Here is a 22,785-nt window from a genome sequence, read left to right on the forward strand (position 1 = left end):
AGACATTGATTGATTTTCATAACTGACAATCTGGGCTTGGTTCCCCCTCTCCCGCCCCCCACCCCGCTCTCTCTTCTTGTGCTCCACCCTCCCCTCCCCCCCCTCCTCCGGTCAATAAAAGCAGAACCCCAGGCCTTTGACCTCATAGTGTAGCCTCAGGCGAGCCATATTGCTTTCCCGGATTCTGTGAGTAATAAACTTTTCTTTTTCAAACTTTCTTCGTGCTTGTTGCTGAGGGTTGTCAACTACAAACTTGCACTTGCCATCTACCTCTACGAGGATCAAATCGTGTGCTGCTGCAGCTGCCAATTTTCAACACCCTCTGAAAGGAGTTCAGGGTGGAGATCAGAAATGAGGCACTCTGTGCTCAATGCGGGTGGGACTGGCCGGACAGGTCTTCAGATAGGTATTTTCAAGAGCCGATTTTATGAGCCTAATTCTTGTATCTGCTCACATCTAGAAAAGCACATGGCGATGACTATTCCTTATGACCAGCAGAAAGCTTCACGTGACTAGTAGAAACCTTCTGTGAAAATATATGCTTGATTGTAGATATCCCCCCTTCACCAAAATCACATATATACTGACCTTTCCCCACTGCCTCTTTGGAGAAGTTTCTCAGAGCTATCTGACATGCTGACTCCTGGGCTGCAGTCCTTATTTTGCCCCCCAGTAAAGCTGAACTCAATTTTCATACTGTGCTTTTTTTCTTTTTAAGTCGACAGGGTGTCTTGAGATCATAATCAGAACCACAAGTTTCTGCGCAGCCACACCACTGGTTATATAGGCTGAGTGTGCATGTGCTAAGTCCCTTCAGTTGTGTCTGACCCTTTGAGACCCCATGGACTGCAGCCATCAGGCTCCTCTGTCCATGGGATTCGACACTCCATGGAGTGGGTTATCATGCCCTCCTCCAGGAGATCTTCCTGACAGAGGGACTCAACCTGTGTCTCTTATGTCTCTTGCATTGGCAGGCGTGTTTTTTTACCACCAGTGCCACCTGGGAAGCCCAGTTATAGGCTGAGGTGGGCACAAAACAGTTTCTTATTTAATGCGTGTTCATTTACCTCCTAATTTGCCTAGATCTAGGAGGAATTTAGGGACAGACCCTTTAGCTAGTCTGTGAATTTAAAAAAAAGTCCTCTTCAAAAACTTCATGCCAATGTGTATTAGGTCAAAAGATTTTCATGTCTGCTTTGACACTTTGATTCTTTGTGAGTCACACTACAAATCATAGTGGGACATCACAATCTATATTAGGAGCCTCATACAGAACCAAAAGTTGTATGAATTCAAGGTAATGAAGGGTTTTCCATTTTAAAAAATGGAAAAAAAAAGTTATTTAAATACTAGCAAATCCATAGCATGACCAAAGAACCCAGCACAACCTTGGAGACAATTCTCCTAAGAGCTGAGCTGTTGAAAGATGACTGTCAACATCTGAAAATGCACAGCTGCCGGGGTTGAAATACAAACAACATTTTAAAAGGTAGCTGTGTTAATTTTTCAAAACCCAAGGTGAAATATGATTCTTTCACTTCCCCTTTTCTGATTCTTGCAGATCTCCTCTGAGTACCTCCCTTCTGTCTTCTTTGTGGATGGGAAATAAGCCCAGCTTTGGTGAGACAGATTTGCCCTGCCCTCAGCCACGCCAGTTCCCCATGCTTCTGTGGCTTCTGCTGCTGCTGATCCTGCGTGAGTAGATGGGTTAGACTGGACAGTGGCCTCTGTTCCTAATACCAGCCAGGGAAAAACCAAGGAGCTTCTGCCTTTGCTCCCACTCAGGGTTCAGAGACATATAGCAAGTGTCAAGCAAAAGAAAAATGTACAATGTAAATGTGAATTAAGGTTTATTCGGGAACCTTACTGAGGACCATCAACCAGAAGGCAGCCTCTCAGATAGATCTGAGGAACTGCTCTGAAGAAGTAAGGCAGAAGCCAGGATATATATCAACTTTTTTCTGGGAAAAACATGTAGTCAAGCATCAAAAGATCACTGCTAATCACAAAGAACAGGAATCTCAAGTTAGCAATTTAAATGCTTTTCGATGTATGGGAAGATGAAAAAGCCGAGTCATTTGAATTTGTTTTTTCTTAGTATGCATCTTAACTATCTAAGGATGAGTAAATCTAAAGCACAGAATGTTCTCTGTTTTTTTTTTTTTTTTTTCATCCTGAATTGTCCTCGGAGCCTACTGCCAGTGGGCAACCGCAGCAGCTAATGGCTTGATCCTTGTAGAACTGGAATAGCAAGCAACAGTTTTTTCCTTACAGTGCTCTTTGTTGGTCATAAATTTGACCAAGGTTTGGGAGGCATTTCATGATAGATTTATCCCATGGTGCTAAGAATACTTATTCCTAATTAAGGCAAAGATCTCCATGATAGGGCATTCATGTACTATATCTGGATTAGGCCCTGTTAGTAACTTATAGTTCTCTGGATCATCTATTTTACTAATCTATTATGATCCAGGAAATGTTTTTCTCTTGTTACTTTTTCCCATGTCTAGAGTTGCACGATTACAATTATTCTGTATAGAGTTATATGTGTAATCATTGCTTCAAGACTTTTAGCCATCATTAATTTTGTTGGAGGCTTCATTACACACATTAGGTAGGTAATTCAAGAGACAACAATTTTACAAAATAGACAGAATATAAGTAATAGTGCTAGGAACATTAACAGGGTCAGACTAGAACAGAAAGAGATACAAAGCATCTCTTTGTAGTTTGAAAACAACAAAGAGAGAACAGATTAAAATGATTTGTATAACGAGGTATAACCTGAATCACAATAAGCCATAAAGTCCAGAGGGGGCCCAGCTGGAAAAGCCAAATTCTGGAGGATCAGGTAGAGAGAAAAAGATTAATGTTTCATATTTGTTTACAAAGGTATACATTATCAATTGGTTGTAAGTCATAGTGTTAAAGGAAAGGTTTTCTAGAAAACTAAGGATTAAAAGTCAGCAATACTTCAGAAAAAGATATAAATTATAGGGACTTACCTGGCAGTCCAGTGGTTAGAAGTCAACACTTCTAATGCAAGGGGTGCAGGTTCGATCCCTGTGGGCTGCAGTCCATGGGGTCGCTAAGAGTCGAACAGGACTGAGCGACTTCACTTTCACTTTTCACTTTCATGCATTGGAGAAGGAAATGGCAACCCACTCCAGTACTCTTGCCTGGAAAGTCCAATGGACGGAGGAGCCTGGTGTGCTGCAGTCCATGGGGTCACTAAGAGTCGAACGCGACTGAGCGACTTCACTATCACTTTTCACTTTCAAGCATTGGAGAAGGAAATGGCAACCCACTCCAGTGTTCTTGCCTGGAGAATCCCAGGGACGGGGGAGCCTGGTGGGCTGCCGTCTCTGGGGTCGCACAGAGTCGGACACGACTGAAGCGACTTAGCAGCAACAGCAGCATATTAGCTATTTCAGTCCCATAAATTGATTCTTATTGATCTGGATGAAATTATCATTTTTTTTGTTTGTTTTGTAATTTCTTACCCAGTTCAGTGGTATGATCTAAAAGTCTCAGAAAACTTGTTTGTTAAAAAGTCCTTTTTGTGAATCTTCTTAAAGATCTTCATTTTGTAAAACCATCAGAGTAAAACAATGACTGTCTATAAGAGGCAACAGATTTTAAATGGCATGGTTAAATATCGGATTGCAATGTAACTGACAAAGAATATACAATATTTTGCGACATACAATATTTTGAGATAATAGAATGATGACTAATAACATTATACCAGGATATATCAAATTTTTAGAAATTTCATAGAATTTTTGGAATCTCTATGTTAATGACATATATCCATATAATAAAACCTAAGAAGTTTTATCACCACTTATTTGGAAAAGACCCTGATGCTGGGAGGGATTGGGGGCAGGAGGAGAAGGGGACGACAGAGGATGAGACGGCTGGTTGGCATCACTGACTCAATGGACATGAGTTTGCGTAAACTCCGGGAGTTGGTGATAGACAGGGAGGCCTAGCGCTGCGATTCATGGGGTCGCAAAGAGTCGGACACGACTGAGCGACTGAACTGAACTGAATTGATTTGACAATATTTCCCATGTATTAATAATTTAACATACCCAACAAACCTAATTAGTTTAATACCTCTCTTTACTTTGAAACATCTCAAAGTTAGCTAGAAGTCTAAAGAACTTCATGTGGAATTTGACTTGAGAAGTTCATCAAAGATATTAAAAGGTTTTTAAAATATTTGGTTAAGTAGAACCATAGGTCACTGTGAAACAATTCTTATTCACCCAACTAAAGTGATAATAAAAGATTTTAAAGGCATATACAGACAGAAAGTTACAACAAATTACTTAGAAGGTAAAGAAACTTTACAATCCATTAACAAAAGCAGATCAATATTCCAAAAAAAACTGTTCTCTGAACATAAAAAAAAAATTCTAGCTTTGTACCAGCTCACTTTTAATATTTAAATTTATTTACTCAAATTTTATTTTAATCTTAGCCAGTCCTGACCATGCACAAAACTCTTTGAAGCTCGTTTCCCACAAACCTTCTATAACTTTCTTTTTTGCTTTCAGATTTTGCCCAGGGATTTTTCTTTCTTTCTTTCTTTCTCTCTGGAATAAAATGACTGTTTTTTCCCATAACAAAATGAATGTCCATTCTTTAATCCTTTTCCTTTTACACAAAGATATTGCCTTTAATAATTTTAGTACTTTAGATTATATATAAATTAGAATTCTTAACTTTTAAGTACCTTAATTTCTAGTAGACACTAAGAAGTAAGAAATGATGAACTGTCTCTTACATTAGCATTCTGTAGATTGGAAAACATAAATATTATTTATGATTCCTAAAAATTTGTGTTTTTTATAGGATATTTTTTAGTGTGGCACCAAAATTTTTATTAATAGTTCCAAGTATCTTTAGTTTCTCTGTAAAATGAAGCCTATATTTAGTAATTAATATTTCATTATTTTATTTGCAAATGATCTGATATTTAATAAATTTTCCTCATTTTAATTCACTTAGAAAAATTCTAAAGTTTTAAGAAATCAAAAATCTGGAAAAAATATTTTCAAGTAGATGTACCATAAAACACAATTATTTCTTAAGTGTTCACCTCAAAGTTCTTACCCCATTTGTAAATATTAAATTAATCTGTTTTCAACAGTTCTATTTAGCTTACCCATGAAAACTTTATGAGACATGAGACCAAGTCACCCATCATCCCAAGCTATTTTTCTTGCTGATAAATTTTATAACAGAGATAATATGATCTTATTTGAATTTTAGTAAACCTAAGTGTAATAAAAGTAAGACATATCTGTATTAATTAAACAAACTTGAATATAATACCAAATATTAATTTAATATCAAATATTTCCCAGATTGTGTGAATTTTAAATTCACTTGGGTAAGTTTCTAAAACATTTAAAAATATTTAATTTGTAAGTATCTACTTTTAAGTCTATTAGATAGAGATTTGTTATAAATTTAATTTTGATAATATTATCTGAAGGTAAAGATACATCATCTGTATAACATACTTAATTCAGTTCAGTTGTTCAGTTGTGTCTGACTCTTTGCGACCCCATGGACTGCTGCACGCCAGGCTCCGCTGACCATCACCAACTCCCGGAGCTTTCTCAAACTCATGTCCATCAAGTCGGTGATGCCATTCAATCGTCTCATCCTCTGTTGTCCCCTTCTCCTCCGGCCTTCAATCTTTTGCAACATCAGGGTCTTTTCCAGGGAGTCAGTTCTTCATATCAGGTAGCCAAAATATTGGAGCTTCAGCTTCAACATCAGTCATTCCAATGAATATTCAGGACTGATTCCCTTTAGGATGGACTGGTTGGATCTCCTTGCAGTTGAAGGGACTCTCAAGCGTCTTCTCCAACACTATAGTTCAAAAGCATCAATTCTTCAGTGCTCAGCTTTCTTTATACTCCAACTCTCACACCCATACACAACTACTGGAAAAACCATAACTTTGACTAGAGTGACCTTTGTTGGTAAAGAAATGTCTCTGCTTTCTAATACTCTGTCTAGGTTGACCATAGCTTTACTTCCAGGGAGCAAGAGTTTTTTAATTTCATGGCTGCAGTTACCATCTACAGTGATTTTGGAGCCCCCCAAAATAAAGTCTCTCACTGTTTCTATTGTTTCCCATCTATTTGCCATGAAATGATGGGACCAGATGCCACGATCTTAGTTTTCTGAATGTTTTTTTTTTTTTTTCCACTCTTCTCTTTCACTTTCCCCAAGAGGCTCTTTAGTTCTTCATTTTCTGCCGTAAGGGTGGTGTCATCTGAGTATCTGAGGTTATTGATATTTCTCCCAGCAATCTTGATTCCATCCTGTGCTTCATCCAGCCTGGCATTTCATATGATGCGTTCTGCATACAAGTTAAATAAGCAGGGTGACAATATACAGCCTTGATGTACACCCGATTTGGAACCAGTCTGTTGTTGCATGTCCATTTCTAACCAGACATGCTCACAGATGTGTAAAGACATAACTGAGATTGCATAGCTTCATTTTAAAACTTTGTCATGAGGTATTACAATACAAATGTACCAATTTATAAATAACAATTGTTGTAAAAATTTTTTGCTCAGATGATGAAGGCTTTTTACTATTTGTGGAAAAGCCTTTGAGATTTGTATCTGTCCTTGATAAATCCTTAAGAAGGCCATTAATTAGATTTTGGGTGAGAGAAACTTTCCAGCAGCTTGAGTTATTTTGTTTGTTTTTGTTTTAGACAGGTAAAAAGTGGATTTATTTAGAGAGACACATATTCCACAGACAGAACACAGTCCATCTGAAAAGGCAAGGAAGGCAGTCCTGAAAGAAAGACACTCTACAGAGTGTGGGCCATCTCAGGAGGCAAGAGTGCCAGCAGTTTGAGTCTTAAAAGGTCTCTTTTTTCCTTTTTTCCCCTCTTCAGCTTCAGATTCAACCTGATTGATTTAATTAGGCTCAGTCTCAGGTCACTGTTGAATTGTATTTTCTGATTTGTAGCCATTTGAGGGACAAAGACAGTTGCTTTTAATTCCCCAAAGAACTGGTCTGCTGCCTAAATGATTTTATTTTTATTTTTTTTGCCCAAATGATTTTAAAAAGTTGATTTGCCCAGCTATATCCAGCTATATTTTCTTTAATTTACTTTTTTTTAATATATCAACAAGATGATATTCAGCTAAACTGGAAGTCAAGAGTTCTATATTCTAGAACTTTAAGATTCAATTTATTATGTCTTCAAAAGTGTATACAAGATATTCAATAAGGACACTCTTTATGAGTTGACAAGTTAAACATAGCAATCTATCCTAGAGAAATAAAAAAATTATTGCTTTTATTAGTCACTGAATATTAGCCCCAGTTTTTACTTTATACTGTGTGGGCTCAGGTAACTCTATTGGTTTCTTTTAGTATGTTTAACTAATACTGCCCGAGGGGCAGATGTATATGCTCCATCTTATAATACAAGGCAAGGGAAGCATTGCTCAGAGATGTAATGTCTATCCCACAGTACAATTAGGTGAAAGAGATGCAACCATCTCATTGAAAGCTCATGCAAATACTCCAGTTTTTATAAGATTTCATTTCAGTTGTATAACTCTTATACCTTTAACTTTACCCTCCCTCCATCAGGACCCCATCAACAAGTTTTGGTCTTAAAAGGAGTCCTGAAACTTTCCTTTTTATCACCCTGGCCATTTAATCCATTTGTGTGTAAAAGGTTTTTGGGTCCCCAGTGAGGGGTCAAGCCCAGGGACACAGGCCCTTTTGTCAGTTTTAACTTGATTAATTGATCTCACTGTTGTCCCAAGTAAATGCTAGTCAGGTATCTCAGTGTAATTTTCTTCCAGCCTTTAAATTTTGTTTCAAAACAGGGATAAGTAGAGTGAATTACACTGTTGCAGGGACCAACTGGGGTGTCCCTTTGGTCTATCCAACCTCAGGTAGTGTTAACTCAAAACCTTTGTTTTAATCCCATCAGCATCTATTTTATTTATCTCATTTCCTAATAACCATCTAAAGATTTCCATCCTGTTGAGATAAGCCCTTTTAAAATTTCCACCTTGTTAGAAGTCTCTTGACTTTCCCCTCAGTTTCTTATTTCTCTGTTAATCTACCTAACTTACATTAATTAAGCTAATTTTTTGTTAGCATCTTTAAGGCTCACTGAAGGGAAGCTGAGACCACAAATAAAGCTTCCCCAAACAGTTTTTGTTTGTTCCTCTAAACTAAGGGAGTTTTTAAGATTAGCTGTTACATATGTGTAGTATTTTTCATAGGCAACAATAGAATAGCTCTTTAATTTCAGAGCTCTCTAAAAATTTACCAGTTTAGAAGTTTCTCCTTAAATTCTTTAAATAAGAATCCATTGTCTGGTCGTTGATGAATAGTATCTTGTGAGCATGCTGAGTTGCTTCAGTTGTGTCTGACTGTTTGTGACCCTCTGGACTGTAGCCCACCAGTCGTCTCTGTCCATGGGATTTTTCAGGCAAGAATACTGGAGTGGGTTGCCATGCCCTCCTCCAGGGGAATCTTCCCAACCTAGGAATTGAATCCTCATCTCTTACGTGTCCTGCATTGGTAGGTTGGTTCTTTACCACTAGAGCCACCGGAGAAGCCCTGAATAGTATCTAAATACTGACTCAAACCCATAAGACACAAGAGGCATTCTCAGAAGAGAATGCAAAGGATGCAGCTTTCATAAGATACAGAAAGTTTATTCCCCCAAACAGCCTAAGAAATTAATGCCTTTGTTGCACGGGTAGACACAGCAAAGATTGAAATGACAAAGGCCCTTTATGGGCTAGGATTCTTTGTTTTTTCTTTCTTTTAATTGGAGGCTAATTACTTTACAATATTGTGGTGGTTTTTGCCATACATTCACATGAATCAGCCACGAGTGTACATGTGTTCCTGTACCCTCCCTCCCACCTCTCTCCCCATCCCATCCCTCAGGGTCATCCCAGTGCACCAGCCCTGAGCACCCTGTCTCATGTATCAAACCTGGACTGGCAGTCTATTTTACATATGATAATACACATGCTATATATATTTCATTGCTATTCTCTCAAATCACCCCACCCTTGCCTTCTCCCACAGAGTCTAAAAGTCTGTTCTTTACATCTGTGTCTCTTTTGCTGTCTTGCATATGGGGTGATCGTTACCATCTTTCTAAATTCCGTATATATGCGTTAATATACTGTATTGGTGTTTTTCTTTCTGACTTACCTTGCTCTGTATAATAGGCTCCAGTTTCATCCACCTCATTACAACTGATTCAAATGCATTATTTTAAATAGCTGAGTAATATTCCATCGTGTATATGTACCACAGCTTTCTTATCCATTTGTCTGCTGATAGACATCTAGGTTGCTTCCATGTCCTGGCTATTGTAAACAGTGCTGTGATGAACATTGGGGTACATGTGTCTCTTTCAATTCTGGTTTCCTTGGTGTGTATGCCTAGCAGTGGGATTGCTCAGTTGTGTGGCAGTTCTATTTCCAGTTTTTAAAGGAATCTCCACACTGTTCTCCATAGTGGCTGTACTAGTTTGCATTCCCACCAACAGTGTAAGAGGGTTCCCTTTTCTCCGCACTCTTTCCAGCATTTATTGTTTGTAGACTTTTGGATAGCAGCCATTCTGACTGGTGTGAAATGGTACCTCACTGTGGTTTTGATTTGCATTTCTCTGATAATGAGTGATGTTGAGCATCTTTTCATGTGGGCTAGTATTGTTTATAACAAATTTTCCCAAGAGCTGGCATAGCCAGACAAAATGACTGCTTGAAATCCCAGTTGATTCAATTGCCTGCCAAATGTACACCATATGTGTACCTTCCCATGACAGAGACTTCTCCCTCAAAACACGGAATAAAATGCCTCAGAAGTCCAGATATAACATTTACTTCTCAAAGGCACAAGGAGAGAAATTCAAGTTCCTCCTGGAAGGGCTTTATTACAACCTTTAAGGTCAGAATTTTGAAAACATGTTTTATCAGGCTGACTTTCTTCTAATCAGTCTTGAAATGTCAAAATAAGCCTATCTTGGCCACTTTAGGACAAGATTTCCTTTGATTTCCAATTAAGCAAGTACCTATAAGAATAAATTCCATAGGGACATAAACAAGGCTGGAGTGTTAGTTGGGGGCTGACTTTCTGATGCCCCTCATTTCACCCAGTCTAGAACGCTCAGTGTCTTTCAACCAGGCTCTCCCAGTACCTTTAAACTGGGGTTGGGGGAGGCAGAGGCTAGATCCCTGTCATATATCAAAGAATAAAACTCAGGACCATCAACCAATAATTGGGAGATCCGAGAGCCAGGAGGGACTCATCCAAGTTTGTCTAAGTTCGCAGAGGAGAAGAATGGTCACAAGAGTCCTTGCTGGTATCAGGGCTCCGGATCTTTGTAGAGTTAAGGCAAAGGAATGAAGTCTGCTCTGGATCCCTTTGTGATCACCAATACCATTGAATGAAAGAGAAGCTCACAATGTAAAATTTGAGTCAAGTTTTATTTGCAACCTTACTGAGGACTATAGTCCAAAAGACAGCCTCTCAGCTCCAAGGAACTGGTCTGAAGAAGTAAGGCAGGAGCCAGAACATACACATGAACTTTTTTGGTGGGAAAAACATGTAGTCAACCATCAAAAGCTTACTGCTAATCACATGGAAGAGAAATCTCAATGATTTTAGTGCTTTCCTCTGTATGGGAAGACTTAAGAATCTGGGGTCACTTGAAAATTTCCCTTAGATATGCATCCTATCTAAGGAGCCAATATATCCAAAGCACAGAATGTCTCCTGTCTTTCTTTATCCTGAACTTCCTGCAGAGTACACTGTGGGCAATTGTGGTGGCTAATAGCTTGATCCTTGTACAAACTGGAATGGCAGGCAACATTTTTTTCTTTACACAAGAGATGGAAAATGAGCAGAGTTGGGTTGCAGGAGAACTAAAAGACTCTGCATACAACCAGCATGGCAAATCAATTATATTATCCTTGGTTCCTCAACCAATTTTTTTTTTCATTTTGTAGGAAGTTTGGATGTTTCTTTCTGTCAAACCCTCCCTATATCCCTCACATAAATAATTATTTTCAAAATTTAGGTGCGTAAGGGAAGATCTACTAAGAAATATGGTTCCCTTCTTGAGACTTGATGCCATAATTTAACCAGAGATCAAAAAAGGAGGAGGAACAATGTCCAAGAAATGAGAGGAGAATAAATCATTTCTACAAGCCCTTCTCTACATTGCTGAGTTCAGGCTAGAGAAGAGAGGGAAGGAATGAACTATGAAGCTGCTAAGAGATGAGCCAAGGTTGTGGATACAAGTCATTCATATTTATAAAGCAAATTACAGGCTATTCTTTTTTTGTTTGTTTGAGGACTATGGGAATCATAGAATGGGGGCAAAGAAATGGGAAGGAAAAACTAAAAGAGTGGTGGTGGCTGTGTTATTGGAACATTTCTCAGATTGTCTAAGTGAAAAGATTTGAAAAATTGTGCTCTGTGCTAATCTTTAAATCTTGGCTCCCTCACAGCTCCTGGAAGAGATCAATCAGGTCAGTTTTCCCTTTTCTCTGTTCCTCCCGGTCTCTGGGCATTGGTCCTCCCAGCCAGCACTACCTGTCCCCATAAATGAGGCCTGTGGTAATGCGCCAGCATCAGTGGTGTTGCTACTCTGAGGTCACACCTGTTGCGATAGTGGGTGAGCAAACCCTCCTCTGATCTCTCCTGGCTTCAGTTCTTTCCCTATTACTGAATGCCATAGTGTAGAAGGGAAGAAAATGTTTGCAGAAGGAATGACAGAGGCAGGAAACTGATGTTTAAAGATCCTCGGATTTAATCTCCTGTATTCCCTAAGACCCCGCCCTCTGTATGTCCAAGCCGGTGCCACAATCAAAGAACACAGAAATAGCTCCTGTTCACAGAGGGAAATGCTATGGCCAAATCTTTATATATCTCCAAAAGAAACTCATGTCACTGAACTGTTTCAATTTATGGTCCCGTTGGTCATTTGCAATTATATACACATATATGATTATGCAAGCAGTCCATGCCCCTTTGTTTAATCTTTTTTCATGTGTCGTGTATCAATTGCTGATTATGTTCACCTTAGGTGGAGAGTTGAAAAACATTGCCCTCCCCATAGAATCTAAAATTAAGCAAGGTTTAAAAGAATTGTAAGTGAAAAAAATCTTGCTCATTAAATATTAACAACCAAGGAGGAACTGGTTTTTCAGTCTAGAAACTGCTTCTGAGGTATATACATCCCAGGCTCACTTTTCCCTTGACAAGAATGTGTAGGACAAGAGCTTTCAGAATCAGCCCACTTACAGGCCCTCAAATATAGCTCAGTCTTCATCCATCTATAAATTATATCTCCTGAACTTTTCTGAGCCCATTCCAGGAACCTATACCCCCATCACCACTAGGCAAAAAAAAAAAAAAAAAAAAGAACAGATTCTGTATGAGGTATTTTTCTCCAAGTTAATATGGAGGTATTGCTCCATTTCCAATCCTGTCCCTAATAGGAATTAGTCCAGAAAAACTCATAGTTGCAGCTGGGCCTTTCCCTATGTTCCACCCACTTCCCATTCACCTTCACCTGCCTTTGTCTTCCCTATTTCGTCTTCAGGAGTAACTCCAAAAGCTTTCCTTCTCCTCAACCCTCCATGGTCCACAAACTTCCACAAAGATGAAGTGACTCTCACGTGCAGGGATTCCCTTTCTCCAGCTCAAGGAGACATATATTGGTATTATAATGAGAATTTGTTGAATAAAAAGTCTGAAGAGATCCAAATACACAAGACTGGATATTACAAATGCAAGACCCAAAGATCTTCTCTCAGTGACCCCGTACATGTGGATTTTTCATTTGGTGAGAAAGGAAAGGGGGTGGTCTCTGAAACTAAACCCCTGGGCAGTATGTCTAAGGGCTGGGGAACTGATGGGAGCTGAGATAAGATTGTAAATAGGCATGAGGATATTTGATGTACTGACCCCAGGGGGGAAATAAGGAGATAGGGCAGCGACAGAATGCTGTCTTGTCCATCTTTTCCATACAGAGAAGTATAAGTCAGAAATCACCAGGTAAAACAGATTCAAGTCAGAAGAAAGATGAGGTATAAAATTCCTCTTTTAACCATATACATGGGGATTGCCTAAGGACATTTTCTGGAAATGAGTTCATTATCCTAGGATAAGGGAGAACTGGGTTTGGGGACCATGTAGAAATGTTGATGGAGGGTATTTTCAGGTGTACAGGATCATAGCTCTTTCTTCATGCGCAGAAATGAGAGTTTGAAGAAAGAAGCATCAGGGAATACACTGAGTGCATTTCTCTACTCTTTGCAGACAAGCTGATCCTTCAGGCTCCACACTCTGTCTTTGAAGGAGATGAGGTTGTTCTCAGATGCCAGGCAAGAGAAGAAGCAAAAGAAAAAAGATTTTACAGAAATGAAATACAAATTCAATCAAACTTCACTCTACAGTCAGTCTCCATGAACAATGACAAATATCATTGTACTGCTCTTGTGAGAGGCTTTTGGACATGGAATAAAGAAATTTCAAAACATCTAATGATTCAAGTTCAAGGTAACAGCTGCCCTTCTGTGGGTAATAGGACTCAGCAGAGAAATGGTGTGTGACGATTTAGGGAGTGGCTCATCGGGGATTTCATGAAGTGCTTCCTGTCCTAGGAGGGAGATGGGAGGTGATTCCACCTGCTTGGGTCCTTGTGTTCTACTGGCTGATGCTGAGTGCTCATATGCGTCTTTCCAGGATCCCTGAGCTGCGCTACCCTGAGAACTGTGTTTGTTCTTCTCTCTAGAGCTGTTTTCCCCTCCTATGCTGATAGCCAGCCCCTCCTCACCCACAGAGGGAAGCCCGGTGACCCTGAAATGTGAGACGTGGCTCCCTCCACAGAGGTCACACATTCAGCTTCAATTCTGCTTCTTCAGAGAAGACAAGGCTTTGGGGAAATGCTGGAGCAGCTCTCCAGAGCTCAAATTACCCACTGTGTGGAGTGAAGATGCAGAGTCTTACTGGTGCCAGGCAGAGTCAGTGACTCCACCTATCAGAAAAAGAAGCTTGAGATCCCAGTTATATGTGCAGAGTGAGTATTTATGGAGTTGCTCTTCCAGAGTCAGAGCTGGGGAGATGAAAGCAGAGCAATGACATTTCCTGCTCCCTGGGACAGTGAACATAACCAAGAGGAGGTTTCTGCTATCCTGATATCCTTCTCACTTCAGGTTCAACACTGGCCTAATGTCCCTAGAACATTCTCTTCCATCTAACTCAGTTAATAGCAATTGTTGATCAATTGCTGGGTCCCCAGCCCTTTGGGGGTGACAGAGCCATACAGCATATGTTCTCTCAAGAGCCACAGATAGTTAGAAGCACAGATGACCACATGCAGTCTTTAGAGGTCCCTATGCTTCTTCCATTTGTTGATCTAAACATATTCCAAAATAAAAGAGGAAATTAAACATGAACTGGTGTAATCAGAAAAATACATGGGAAGATGGGGGTGAGAATGGAGAAGAGTCTTGAAGGATAGGAGAGGGGTTTGAATTTTAGGATAGAAGTAATATTCTCAGGGTTCTGTTTCTTTTGAACAGAAGTAAGACTACTCATTTTGTGGTCATTGGTGCAACAAAGATTCCTTAAGTATAGGTGTCCATAAAATGTGACTGCTATCAATATTAGGTTTAAGATCAAGAACCCGTCACTGCATTCTCCAAGGATGGGAACTGTTGTGTGTGGTGGGAGGGGTATTTGCTACCTTTATAATAACACACACACTTAATTCCCTGTTGCTCACTTTGGCCCCCTGCTTATTGTGTCTGCTGCTATTGACTTATTCATGGCAGAACCAGCCTTCTCCTTGATCCTGAAGTTTCTGCCATGAGAATCTTCATGTGTCATCTTGTGTCCTCCCAGGAATCCCTGTGTCTGATGTAACTCTAGAGATCCAGCCCCCTGAGGGGCAGCTTACTGAAGGAGAAAACCTGCTCCTTATCTGCTCAGTAGCCAAGGGTACAGGGACTGTCACATTCTCCTGGCACAGAGAGGGCACAGTAAGAAGTTTGGGGAAGAAAGACCCAGCGTTCCTTGTCGGCGGTGCTGCAGATACTCACTGTGAAGGAGAGCGATGCTGGGAGATACTACTGTGCAGCTGACAACATTCACGGTCCCATCCTCAGTAAACTGATCAGAGTCACACTGAGAAGTAAGTTCTCGATTCTTTCTATTCAGCCTCAGTTCACAAGTCAGGGTTTAGCTTGTCAATTAGCCATGAAGCTCTTTGGAAGGAGGCAAAGGAATAGAGGTGTAAAGATTTAGAAGCTAATGAATGGCAAAGATGACAAAAGTTGAAGACATGTCTTATGGAGCAAACTGAAAACAGTAGTAGTGATGAAAGCAAAATCATCTAAGATTACTCTTCATGGTTCAAGCGATATATCCATATTTAGGCTTCCCTGGTAGCTCAGTTGGTAAAGAATCTGCCTGCAATGCAGGAGACCATGGTTTGATCCCTGGGTTGGGAAGATCCCCTGGAGAAGGAACTGGCAATGCTCTCCAGTATTATTGCCTAAAAAAATCCCACAGATAAAGGAGCCTGTCAGGCTACAGTCCATGGGGTCATAAGAGTTAGACACAACTTAGCGACTAAACCACCACCAGGCTTCTTGAGTGTGGTTATGAGTCTGGCACAGCATCAGAGTCCTCTGACACCTCTTTTGTATCTTTCAGTTCCAGTATCTCGCCCTGTCTTCACCCTCACATCTCCTAGGATGCAGGCTATGGTGGGGGATGTGGTGGAGCTTCACTGTGAGTCCCAAAGGGGCTCTCCCCCTATCTTGTACCGATTCTATCATGAGAATGTCACCCTTGGAAGCAGCTCAGTTCCCTCTGGAAGAGCAGTCTTCAAATTTTCTCTGACTGCAGACCATTCTGGCAACTACTCCTGTGAGGCTGACAATAGCCTGGGGGTCCAGCGCAGTGACAGGGTGATTCTCAGTGTCACAGGTGAGTAGGATATGCCCACAGCAGTTACAAACAAGAACAGAGTATGTCCTCTCCTTTAGGCCACCTGCTGGTGCGGCATTCCATCAGACTCCTTGTTCTTCTGCCTCTACCTGAGAGTCCTGGGATTCCTTCCTCTGACTATACATTCAGGAACTTAGGCCATTCCTAATGTTTTTCCTACATTTATTGAGATGATCATATGATTTGTCTTCTTCACTTTATTAATATGGCATATCATGTTGACTGATTTGCAAATGTTGAACCATCCTTGCAAACATGGAATAAGTCCCACTTGATCATAGTGTATGATCCTTTTAAAGTATTGTTGTGTTTGGTTTACTAATAGTTTGTTGATTTTTTGTGTCTATGTTATCTGAGATAATGGTCTATAATTTTCTTTGTCTGGTTTTGGTATCAGAATGCTGGCTTTGTAAAATATCAGGAAGTATTCCTTTCTCTTCAGTTTTTAAAAAAACTATTTTGAGAAGAATAGGATTTAAATCACCTTTGACTATTTGCTAGAATTTGACCTGTGAAGTCATCTGATCCTGTGCTTTTTTATTCTTGGGAGTTTTTGATGCTTGTTTTTCTCTTTACTAGTGATTAGTCATTCAAATTTCACTTTTTGTGATTCAGTCTTGGAAGGTTGTATGATTCTAAGAATTTGTCCATTTATTCTAGGTTGCCCAATTTGTTGGCACATAACTGTTCATAATATTCTTATATAATCCTCTGTATTTTGGGGCATCCATTGTTATACCTCCTCTTTTGCTTCTGATTTTATTTATCAAAGCTTGGTCTCATTTTTCTTAGTGAATGTAGCAAAAGGTTTGTCAATTTTTATCTAGCTTTTAAAAGAAGTAGGTCTTAGTTTTTGTCAATCTTTTGTATTTTGCTTTTAGCATATATTTCATTTATCTTCTCATCTTTATTGTTTCTTTCCTCATACTGACTCTGGGCTTCATTTGTTATTTTCCTAGTTCCTTTATGTGCAAAGTTAGATTTTTTTATGTCATATTTTCATTGTCACTTGTCTTCATTGTTTCATTTATCCTTTGCTGTCTTGTTTGACCCAATAGTTGTTTCTCAGCAAATTGTTTAGTCTTCACATATTTGTGATTTTCCAGATTTCTTTTTGTGGTTGATCTCCAATTTCATACCATTGTAATCAAGAAAGATGGTTGATATGATTTCAATCTTAAAGTCATTGAGACTTGTTTTGTGTTCCAATACATGGTCAATCCTTGAGAAATTTTCATGAGCAGCTAAGTATGTGTATTGTACTACATTTGAATGGAATGTTCTATATAAATTTATCAAGACTGCCTGGTCTAATGTTTCTTTTAAGGCTGCTATTTCCTTGTTGACTTTTTGCCTGTATGATCTATTCATTAATGTAGGTGAGGTGTTGTAGTTCCCTACTATTATTGTGTTGTTCTCCGTTTCTCCCTTTAGGTCTGTTAATAATTGCTTTGTATATTTGGGTGCTGCTATGTTAGCTACATATGTGTTTATCACTGTTCTATCTTCTGGGTGAATTGTCCCTTTTACCATTACGTAATATCCATTTTTGTCCTTTGTTACCTTTCCTGGTTTGAGGCTTATTTCACTTAATATGAGTGTGGCTACACCCACTTTAATTTGGTTGCCATATGCATGGAGTATCATCTTCTAGTACTCTGTCCCGCCACTCTAGGTCTTTTGATTGGTGAATTCAATCCATTTACATTTAAGGTGGTTATTGATAAAGGAAAACTTTAGTGCTGTCCATTTTATTTTGTAGTGCTGTCCTTTTTATTTTCTGGTTGCTCTATCTCCTTTTTTTTCCTCTTAAGTTTTGCATGTCATCTTGGTTTTGTGGCTTTCTATGAAATTTTTCTCAATTTCCTCTTTTTTATTTTTTTTGTATCTCTGCTTTAGATTTATGTTATGTGGTTACCTTGAGGTCTACATAAAAGCTCTCATAGATAAAGTAGTCCATTTTCTGTATTCTGGCCTGGAGAATCCCATGGACAGAGGCGCCTTGGTGGGCTACAGTCCATAGAGTCACAAAAGTCGGACACAACTGAAGCACACACTGCCGAGAGCATTTTATTTTCATTTAATGATATGAGTTTTATTCTTTCCCTCTTCCCCTCTTATGCTTTTGTTGTCTCAAATTATCTCTTTTTATGCTGTGAGATTGCTACCAAATTGAAGTAGCAATAGTTTGTTTTTTTTTTTTTTTGCTTCCTCCTTTTACCTTTATGCTATAATAAAGTATTTAAAGCCTATTCTGAGTTGCAATTTTCTGATTCTATATATAACTTTCCTCAAAGTATTGTGTATTTTTGCCTTTTTGTTTTTAGTAGAGAGCTTCTTTAAACATTTATTGTAAGCAGAGCCAGTGTTGATGAATTTCCTCAGCTTTCATTTGTTTTGGAAGATCTTTGTTTTTCCTTCACATCTGAATAATAACTTTGCTAGAAAAAATAGTCTTGAATGACACTTTTTATTTTTTAGTATTTTGAGAATGTCACTCGATTCCTTCTTGTCCTGTAGAGTTTCTGTTGAGACACCTGATCAAAGGCTCACGGGGATTCTCATGTAGGTACAATCCTTTTTTCCTCCTGGCTGCCTTAAAAATCCTTTCTTTGTCATTGACTTTTGATGATTTTAATATAATATGTCTTGTGCAAGGTCTTTTTGCATTGAGATAATTAGGTGTTAGCTTCATGAATTTGTATATCCAATTTCTTTCCCAGATTTGGGAAGTTCTCAGCTATTATTTCTTTAAATATACTCTCTCAGTTATTATTTGTTTAAATATAACTGAGAGACTTCCCCTTTCCCTGTCTTCTCCTGGGATACCCCTTTATCTAATGTTGCCTTTCCTAAAAGAGTCATATAGCTTCTGGAGAATCCCCTCATTTTTAAATTATCTTACTTCTCTCTCCTCATATACTTGTAGCATTTCTAAATTTCTATCATCAAGACTGCTAATTCTCTCTTTCATAAAGTCTAATCTATTTCCAAAGCTTTCCAAGGCATCATTCTTAACATTTACTGAGTTCTTAAGTTCCAAAATTTTTGTTTGGCTCTTTTTAAGAGTTTTAATGTCTCTGGTATTTTTTCTGTTTACTAGTTTTATTTCTGAGCTCTTTAGTCTGGCTTTCTGATTTTTCTTGCAGCTTGCTGAGTTTCTTCATGACAGCCATTTTGAATTCTTTCTCAGTTAGGTCATAATATTTTATGACAGTAAGTTTGGTTTCTGGAAAATTGCCATTTTCTTTTTGTGGTACAGTATTAACTGTGATTCTTCATGGTACTTGAATTTCCCTCCGCTGGTGCATTTGATGTAGTGTTAGAGGCCTTTCTTTTGTCTTCCAGTAGGTGGTGCTATGGCATAAGTTTTTGTTTTCTCACACCTAGGCTTGCTGCTGCTACTGCTGCTAAGCCGCTTCAGTCGTGTCCGACTCTGTGCGACCCCATAGACGGCAGCCCATCAGGCTCCCCCGTCCCTGGGATTCTCCAGGCAAGAACATTGGAGTGGGTTGCCATTTCCTTCTCCAATGCATGAAAGTGAAAAGTGAAAGTGAAGTCGCTCAGTCCTGTTCGACTCAGCGACCCCATGAACTGCAGCCCACCAGGCTCCTCCGTGCATGGGATTTCCCAGGCAAGAGCACTGGAGTGGGGTGCCATTGCCTTCTCCACACCTAGGCTTACTCTGATTATATTTGGGAGTAGTCACTTTCCATCCTCGGAGAAGGAATTTCCTAGGAATAATTTCCATTATTAGGGAAATTTAGACCAAAAAAAGCTACAATGAAATACCACCTCATTCTCATTAGGATGGATACTATAAAAAATAACAGAAAATAACAAGTATTGGCCAGGATGTGGAGAAATTGGAATCCTTGTGTGATCGTTCTGAGTGATCACACCATCATGGTTATTTGGGTCGTGAAGATCTTTTTTGTACAGTTCTTCTGTGTATTCTTGCCACCTCTTCTTAATATCTTCTGCTTCTGTTAGGTCCATACCATTTCTGTCCTTTATTGTGCCTGTCTTTGCTTGAAATGTTACCTTGGTATCTCTAATTTTCTTGAAGAGATCTCTAGTCTTTCCCATTCTATTGTTTTCCCCTATTTCTTTGCATTGATCACTGAAAACGGCTTTCTTATCTCTCCTTGCTATTCTTTGGAAGTGTACATTCAGATGGGTATATCTTTCCTTTTTTCTTCTGCGAAAGCTTCTCTTCTTTTCTCAGCTATTTGTAAGGCCCCCTCAGACAATCATTTTGCCTTCTGCATTTCTTTCTCTTGGGGATGGTTTAGATCCCTGTCTCCTGTACAATGTCACAAACCTCCATCCATAGTTCTTCAGGCACCCTATCAGATCTAATCCCTTGAATCTATTTCTCACTTCCACTGTATAATCATAAGGGGTTTGATTTAGGTCATACCTGAATGGTCTAGTGGTTTTCCCTACTTTCTTCAATTTAAATCTGAATTTGGCAATAAGGAGTTCATGAACTGAGCCACAGTCAGTTCCCAGTCTTGTTTTTACTGACTGTATAAAGCTTCTCCATCTTCGGCTGCAAAGAATATAATCAATCTGATTTCGGTGTTGACCATCTGGTGATGTCCATGAGTATGGTTGTCTCTTGTGTTGTTGGAAGAGGGTGTGTGCTATGACCAGTTTGTTCTCTTGGAAAAACTCAGTTAGCCTTTGCCCTGCTTAATTTTGTACTCCAAGGCCAAACTTGCCTGTTACTCCAAGTACCTCTTGACTTCCTACTTTTGCATTCCAGTCCCCTATGATGAAAAAGATATCTTTTTTGGCTGTTAGTTCTAGAATGTCTTGTAGGTCTTCATAGAACCATTCAACTTCAGCTTCTTCGGCATTAGTGGTTGAGCATAGACTTGGATTTTTGTGATATTTAATGGTTGGGCTTCCCTGATAGCTCAGTTGGTAAAGAATCCACCTGCAATGCAGGAGACACCAGTTGGATTCCTGGATTGGGAAGATCCCCTGGAGAAGGGAAAGGCTACCCACTAGAGTATTCTGGCCTGGAAAATTCCTTGGACTGTATAGTCTATGGGGTCGCAAAAAGTCAGACATGACTGAGTGACTTTAACTTGCCTTGGAAATGAACAGAGATCATTCGGTCATTTTTGAGATTGCATCCAAGTACTGCATTTCAGACTCTTGTTGACTATGAAGGCTATTCCATTTCTTCTAAGGGATTCTAGCCCAAAGTAGTAGATATAATGGTCATCTGAATTAAATTCAACCATGCTGGTCCATTTTAGTTCACTGATTCCTAACTGTCAGTGTTCACTCTTGCCATCTCCTGTTTGACCACTTCCAGTTTACCTTGATTCATGGACCTAACATTCCAGGTTCCTATGCAATATTGTTCTTTACAGCATAGGACTTTACTTCCATCACCAGTCACATCCACAACTGGGTGTTGTTTTTGCTTTGGCTCCATCTCTTCATTCTTTCTGGAGTTATTTCTCCACTCTTCTTCAGTAGTATTTTGGGCACCTACAGACCTAGGGAGTTCATCTTTCAGTGTCATATCTTTTTGCCTTTTCATACTGTTCATGGGGTTCTCAAGGCCAGAATACTGAAGTGATTTGCCATTCCTTTCTCCAGTGGACCACATTTTGTCAGAACTCTCCACCATGACCTTGTCTGTCTTGGCTTTACACAGCATGGCTCATAGTTTCATTGAGTTAGACAGGCTGTGTTCCATGTGATCAGATTGGCTAGTTTTCTGTGACTGTGGTTTTCATTCTGTCTGCCCTCTGATGAATGAGGAAAAGAGGCTTATGGGAGCTTCTTGATGGGACAGACTGACTGTGGGGGAAACTGGTCTTATTCTGATGGGTGGGGCCATGATCAGTAAGTCTTTAATCTTACTTTCTGTTGATGGGCAGAGCTGTGTTCCCTCCCTGTTGTTTGGCCTGAGGCCAAACTGTCGACCCACACCTCCACCACAGACTCCTGGACACTCACAGGCAAGCCTGGCTCAGTCTCTTGTGGGGACACTGCTCCTTTCTCCTGGGTCCTGGCTTGCTTGCACAAGGTTTTGTTTGTGCCCTCCAAGGGCCTGTTTCTCCAGTCTGTGGAAGTTCTGTAATCAAATCCCACTGGCCTCCAAAGTCAAATTCCCTGGGGGTTCTCAGTCCCTTTGCAGGATATGCAGGTTGGGAAATCTGTTGTGGGTCCTAGAACTTTCTTAACAGTGAAGAATTTCTTTGGTATAATTGTTCTGCAGTTTGTGGGTCATCTGCTCAGCAGCTCTATGGTGGGGCTAATGGCGACCTCCTTCAAGAGGACTTATGCCATATGCTGCATGACCCAAGTCTGCTGCAGCCAGCCAGAGTCCCTGTCCCCGCAGCAGACAGCTGCTGACCCGTGCCTCCACAGGAGATACTCAAACACTCAAAGGCAGCTCTGGCTCAGTCTCTGTGAGGTTTCTGGGTCCTGGTGCACACAAGATTTTGTTTGAGCCTTCTGAGCATCTCTGCCGGCTATGGAGTTTGATTCTAAATGTTACGTAATTTTGGTGGGAATGTAAAATGATAAAATCATTATTGATACCACTATGGAAGTTCCTAAGAAAATTAAAAATAGAGCTACCGTATGACACATAAATTCCACTTGTGAATTGTTTAGTCTCTAAGTCGTGTCTGACTCTTTATGACCCCATAGACTGCATCACATCAGCCTTCTCTGACCTTCACTATCTCC

General features: G+C 39.7%; 1 protein-coding gene across 1 annotated transcript in view; it reads left to right on the forward strand.

The window, feature by feature from the left end:
- FCRL3 (Fc receptor like 3) overlaps positions 1-22,785 on the forward strand; it is a 36,905-nt gene that overhangs the window by 9,599 nt on the left and 4,521 nt on the right. Inside the window, 7 exon segments of the mRNA XM_027526014.1 lie at positions 11,550-11,570; positions 12,647-12,889; positions 13,366-13,605; positions 13,841-14,125; positions 14,953-15,101; positions 15,103-15,241; positions 15,766-16,041. Coding sequence (XP_027381815.1) covers positions 11,550-11,570; positions 12,647-12,889; positions 13,366-13,605; positions 13,841-14,125; positions 14,953-15,101; positions 15,103-15,241; positions 15,766-16,041 — 1,353 coding nt within the window.

Source organism: Bos indicus x Bos taurus, chromosome 3 (assembly GCF_003369695.1).
Source record: "Bos indicus x Bos taurus breed Angus x Brahman F1 hybrid chromosome 3, Bos_hybrid_MaternalHap_v2.0, whole genome shotgun sequence".
NCBI classification, from domain to species: domain Eukaryota; kingdom Metazoa; phylum Chordata; class Mammalia; order Artiodactyla; family Bovidae; genus Bos; species Bos indicus x Bos taurus.